The sequence below is a fragment of the Cryptomeria japonica genome, chromosome 5, assembly GCF_030272615.1.
Source record: "Cryptomeria japonica chromosome 5, Sugi_1.0, whole genome shotgun sequence".
In the NCBI taxonomy this organism is placed as follows: Eukaryota; Viridiplantae; Streptophyta; class Pinopsida; order Cupressales; family Cupressaceae; genus Cryptomeria; species Cryptomeria japonica.
In genome coordinates, this window is record NC_081409.1 from 290,151,405 (window position 1) to 290,157,950 (window position 6,546).

A 6,546-nucleotide genomic window follows, 5' to 3' on the forward strand; every position below is an offset into this window, starting at 1 on the left:
TTTAGTGTACCTTTTGTCCGTATTTCATATTCTAACAGTCTAGGTAAAGAAGTTGGATCAAATCCAAAGGAGATTCTTTTGGTCAGAGTGTGAACAAATCTAAGGGAGCCATTTCCAATCACATTGGAAATTTGATTGAGTTAACTCTTCTAAATCTAGGCACAAATAGCTTGATAGGAAGCATACCCCAAGTAATAACTACATTGGCCAAGCTTGAAAACCTTTACATGGACACTAGTCAATTGACAAGGTTAGTTCCCGAGGCTATAGGAAACCTCAAAAATTTAAAAGCTTCAATTTTGCATTTAAACAATTTGACAGACATAATACCTAAGTCCATCAGAAAGATCCAATCTTTAGAAAACCTTTTTCTTAATTTGAACAATTTCAGTGGTCCTGTCTCGGATAGTTTTGGCAAACTCAAGAATCTTAAGCAGTTGCTACTCCCGAGCAATAACATTTTCAGGAGTATTCCTAAAACTATCAGTGGTTTGGTCTTGCTGGAGGGATTAGATATGTCAGAGAACAGTTTGGAGGGAAAAATTCCAAAGGTAGTAACTAAATGCACTACACTCAAGAGTTTAATTTTATATTAGAAGAAGATGAATTGAAAGATTTCACCCTCTATTGACAGCTACAACTTAATGAAAGAGTTGATACTACCCAACAATAATGTGTTTGATGGATCTCCCCCGACACTAAGCAAGTGCAATATGATATAATACAATTTGTTAAAAATTATAATCATTCATGTAATATAAATATAAACAAATTTGAAAATGAAAATTATATAAAACTAATATAATTATCTTAAATATATTTAATAAAAATATTAGAAGACATAACACAATATAATTAATATAATAGATTAATAATATCATTGTAAATTCATTATTAACTATATTATAATTAATATTTATATTAAAATTAGTTATATTAAAATGCAACAATGCCCACTTATCCATGGAACCGCAGCCTTATTATCTCGGTCGTTTGTTATAAAAAGACATTTACTCACTACTTCAATACAATCTTCAAGACTCGTATTGCTCCAATTCCCAAGTTCCAACCATGAACAACAACATGTCTGGGCTCTGCGCCACACAACAAGATGCTTCGGAGCAATCTGATATGGAGAAGCTCATCCAAATGGGCGATTTCGAGCGGGCGTTAGAGCTCTGCAACCAGAGTCTCCAGATCCATCCCGACCATGCCTTGGCCATCTACCTAAAAGACAGCGCTCTCAGAAGCTATGACCAGGCATGCCAGCTTCTGCAAATAGCCGTCGAATTCTGCACCGGCCAAGCACATATTGAAGATGAACTGCGACAGTCCAAGGCCGCTTACGTACGCAGGGAGTACAACATTTCGGAGTTCTTGCTCGGAGTACAGCCGCCTCCAGAGGTTGAGGAGTTCATTGGGGATGTCGAGATCAACAAGATCAACAAGATTAGGGGTCGAGGGCTCTTCGCAACGAAAGACATTAGCGTCGGTGAGCTTTTATTAGTGAGCAACGCAGCTTTCATTGTTAATCGCGCGGTTAAGCCTCTCAAGATTGATCAGAGCCACAAAATAAAGGGCTCTTTGCAGCAAGATCTTGTACACGCCGTTTTGGATGCTGCCAAGAAATCACAGAAACTGAGCCAACAGCTTTTTGAACTGGACAACGGTTCTTTACAAGTTCGCTCTTCATTGCCGGCCATTGATTTGTTTCATACAAACTACCAAGAAAGAACAGAGGTGGTGCTAGAACTCAAGGAGCAGGGGATCCGAGACATTGTTTTCCGAAACTCTTTCGGCGGGGAATACAAGAAATTTGCAGAGGAGCGCCCAGAAGACGCAGAGCCGTTGGGTTTTAGCGGGTTGTGGCTGCTGCCGTCATTTATCAATCACTCATGCCTTCCCAACGCGACCAGACTTCATGTAGGGAAAGCAATGTTCTTGCATGCGGCAAAACCAATCAAGAAAAGACAAGAGATCACCATCTCTTACTTCGACGCTTTGCTTCCCCAATCAAGAAGAGAGAAGAATTGTGGGTTCTGGGGTTTTGAGTGCAAGTGCAGACGTTGTGGTCTGGAGAAGTCTCTGAGCACTGCTCTGGAGAGCTTGAATGCACAGTTTGAGTCTTTGCACCATGACGCGCTACAGGAAACCAATGCCACAATGTCTGCAGGACAAGCCTTTCCTACAGAGCTTCCCAAATGTGCAGAATTCGCCCAGGTCTTTGAAAAAATGGAGCGAATACTGGCAAAGTACCCTACAATGAAGGACGAAGAAAAGAATTGGGTTCGGGCGTCCTATCTGACTGCATATTGGGCCGGAATGCAATTGGACAAGTTATCTTCCGTGAAGCCCATTCTGTCCAGGGATGAAATATTGAAGGCCGTTGTAACAACCGTGCCAGGGGAGATTCGAACCCTTGCCATGGTGGACCAAATGTTTGAAGAGCTAAAGCAACAGATTGGCATTGAAGGGTCGGCTGTAGAGAATTTCTTAGCACAAGCTACAGATGTATATGTGCGAGTGTTTGGGGGACACAGTGAACAATTTATTCGGGCACTCATTTCACGCCGTGTGCAAAGTGTACAATCTTGTAGTGATGTTGGTAGCTGCTAGATTCTTGGTTTTTTTGAAGTGTTTTTGGTAGCTGCTAGATTCTTGGATTTCCCCATGAAATTAGAATTTTATGATTACAAATCTATCTTTCCCTTATAGTTTTTGAATGGAGCAGGCCTTTCATGGCACGACTTGTTGAGGTCTTATGAGCATTTCAGGGTTCAAAAATACTAAACATGAAAATGTTTTGTTTCTGGGTCTATACCAGCAATCTCATTCATTGTTTGGTTTCAGGAGTGATATCTTCCAATCTATTTGATCTTGGTTTGTTTGTCCTTCATTTTGCACAGATAAAGAATAGCTACCATAATTTGTTTGATATCGTGTCTGTTTCATTTAGCTATACAGTTATGTGCTATTAGTTTTTATTAATTTACAATGAAATGAACTCTTCTGTATATGCGTTTGTTTGAAAACTAATGATAAATTTGCACTATCATCATCATCTTATTAATGGCTGTTTTTATTTCAACATTTATTTGTCTCTAGATTAATTATATTCCAAATTTAAAAAATATGTGAAGCACACAATGTATTGAGAAGAATCTTATTTATTACTTCGTACATTTCTTTTGGATAGATGACTACTAGAAAAATAATCAAAAGAAACAATGTCATCTTAAATTTCATTAGAGAGATGCAAAACTTCATAAGAAAAGATAGACATAATCCAACCTCTATTAAAAAAAATTTATGATTGCTTTTAAAATGTATACATTTCACATCTTTAAAAGAAGCACAAATCTTATAAAATAAAATGATTTTTTAAAGGAAACAAAATAGGCCCTCTAGGATATCTATGAAATAATACCTTTTACCCACATTTTGCTCAAATTTAAATCTCCACCCCCTAGCTTGTATTAAACCCATTATGTTATCAATGAAGGATCATGAATTAGTGTAAAATTTCACACTAGATAGCTATTAATGGGACCAAACTAATGGTGTAAAAATATTGGTCTAATTGAATTCTTCCTTTGAAAACACAACTTTTTTGAGTCTTGTGCACCGACAAATTAAGGGGGCTTGGGTCAAACCCCTAAAATTATCAAGGAAAGATTATTTATTAAATTAGGAATTTGCATTAGCTAGATAACTAATATCAATCTTCATGGGGTGCTACTTATTTTGTAAAGGATTGTAGTATAGATTATGCTCATGATTAGGTGGTTGTTTATAAAATTTAATTGGTTCTTGTACAGTAAAATCCATTAGTAGTTTAATTCTCTACTTTCAAACACAACATCTTGCTCCTTTGAGATATCTAGTTTTGGAGGATGTTTTGTTAGAATAAGAGAGAATAATAGGTCCTTTGAGATGTCCATGAAACTTGATACCTTTATTACTCAAATTTGAAATCTTACTTGTAGTCCACTTGTTATGTTCATTGGTCAAAATGGTCTTTAACCGATTGCAAATGATTGTTGAATTGTTCTTTAAACTTTAAATGTTTCCAAAGGTAATGTCTTAAATGATTTACCTAACTCATTTAAAATGGTTCTTATTTCATATTGATGATAGTATTATCCTTTGAAAGAGGCATCCAAAAAGGAACAAAAATGTGGCATGTCTAACCTCTTTCATTCCTAGTTTTGAAGTTATTAGATATGCAACGTGTGTTCAGAGATTTCATATATATATATAGACGGAGGAAAATGACTATTCATCCTGTAGAATGCACCAAGACATCATTATCTCTTATACATTATAAGTACCTTACAATAGATACTTGGTGCACTCTAGTGATTGGATACCCATATCCTACATAAAGTTTATTATACTAACCCCTTATATTTTACTCTGTTATTATTTTGTGTAAGGTATTGTATAAAGAATGTTGTATATGTCGCTTCAGCTATGCTCCATTCATACAAAGAAACATTCGATAGGCATTTATAACAAGCATTGCTTGGAAAGGATAGGAATGAGAGTTTGATTATTTGAAGGTAGGAGTAGATGACTATTTAATATGGTTAGAATCTTAATTAATGTTTAGTTACTCATTTAAACCAACCTTAAGAGCTTTCACTTACCTAATGTCTTTCACATATTTTATATCCTAGTATTATATTCCTGCTTAACAAATATTGTGATGGGGGCACTAGTTATCCCAGCTTATGGCCGTAACGATCCTGGTAGGATGGAAGCTATCTGGGTAAGGCCTCGCAGGGTTGTATCGCTTCAACTGTCAACCGCCATGTCTCACCTTCGAGCGGCAGAAGCTTCGGAGATATTTAATAAGGAAACTGTAGATTATTTTCTTTATGTTAAAAAATGTTTGATTGTTATATCTGAAATTCTTTAGACAACAATTAAAGATGTAATCAATAATATTTTTTACATGTATTGTTTGTCTCTAACTATTTTTTAAGTTTACTTTAATGTATCTATTTAGACTCAAGATTCATTTTACTAGATTATTTCTGTGTTTTTGAAAGGTGCTAAACAAATAAAGCTTAAATATTGTTCTTTTATTTTGATAGATCTTTTTCATACAAGATATATGTTTGTGAAATTAAACAATCTTGTAGAAGGTTAGAGGTGATTATTGGTAAGGGATTATTTAAGAACTCATGGTTAACTAATACTTTATTTTACTTTGCTTATTGTTAAAATTATACATCTTATTATCCGTTTCCTATCTTACATGACTTAAATATATTTTATATCAATATGGACAAGATTGTAGACTATTTTTTGATCAATTAAATAAAGAAAAGAGACTTCACATAATTACAAAGATATAAATAAAGACAAAGGATAATTTATCAATAAAGGCAAAGAACCAAAGTAGATGATAGCATTAGCCCATTAAAATAGAGGAGGCAAGTCACCAAAATAATTTTCTATAACAACTAAGAGATTTTCGTCCACATGGACCAATTGAATTTTATAAACAACCATCTAATTGTGAGCATAATCCATACCACAACCCTTTACAAAAGAAATAGCATCCCATGAAAATTGATTTGAGTTAGCTAATGTAAATTCTTAATCTAATTCATGATCTTTCCTTGATGGCATTAGGGTTTTGATCCAAACCCCCTTAATTTGGTGTATAAGATTCAATAAAGTTGTGTTCTTAAAGGTACAATTCAATTACACCAATATTTTTACACCATTAGTTTGGTGTCATTGATAGCTAGCTAGTCTAAAATTTTGCACTAATTTACAATCCTTCACTGATAACATAAAGGGTTTAATCCAAACTAGTGGGTTGAAATTAAAATTTGAGTAAAATATAGGTAAAACATATTATTTCATAGATATCAGAGAGGACCTATTTTGTTTTAAATTTTAAGACTTCCTTTTAAAAAAATCATTTTCTTTTAGAGAGTTTATGCTTCTTTCAAAGGTGCAAATGTATGCATTCTTAAAATAATAATCAAAGTTTTCAAAATAGTTTGAACCATCTCTCTTCTTATGAGGTTGTTCATCTCTCTCAAATTTAAGATGATAAAAGCACCTACCCCTTTTGATTATTTCTCTTTTAGTCATCCATCCAAGTGAAATGTAAGATGAATAATCTTGCATCAATATGATCACGGTGATAACAGTATAAATTTGGATGTCATCAAATTTTAAAAAAAACAAAAAAATTTAGATGAAAATATATACAAAAGATAATATACAATGTGGTGGTTTAGCCCTTCAAACATTTGGTCCACCATGGCAAGGGTTCGAATCTCCCCCGGCACGGAGCTTACAACGGCCTTCAGTATAATTTTATTATCCCTTTATAACAAACCACCGGAAGAATAAGGCTTCGCTTCCATGGATCAGTGGGTGTTGTTAGGATTTATAGGAATATTTTAGGCAATAGGAGCTTAAACGGCAATAGCCAGAATCACAACCGTTGTTCACAAGTATAGGATTTAGACGGTTAGGTGTGTTGGAGTGTATGTCCACTACTTTAATCTTGACTATCTC

General features: G+C 34.7%; 1 protein-coding gene across 1 annotated transcript; it reads left to right on the top strand.

Moving 5' to 3' along the window:
* The first annotated feature begins 1,016 nt into the window (after positions 1 to 1,016).
* LOC131045847 (methyltransferase FGSG_00040-like) lies at positions 1,017 to 2,935 on the top strand. The gene has a single exon (XM_057979519.2). The coding sequence runs from the start codon at positions 1,072 to 1,074 to the stop codon at positions 2,614 to 2,616; it is 1,545 nt and encodes a 514-aa protein (XP_057835502.2). The 5' UTR covers positions 1,017 to 1,071; the 3' UTR covers positions 2,617 to 2,935.
* The last annotated feature ends 3,611 nt before the right edge of the window (positions 2,936 to 6,546 follow it).

Excerpts from the sequence above, each read along its gene's own strand:
- LOC131045847 (XM_057979519.2), top strand. The coding sequence starts at position 1,072 with ATGAACAACAACATGTCTGGGCTCTGCGCCACACAACAAGATGCTTCG.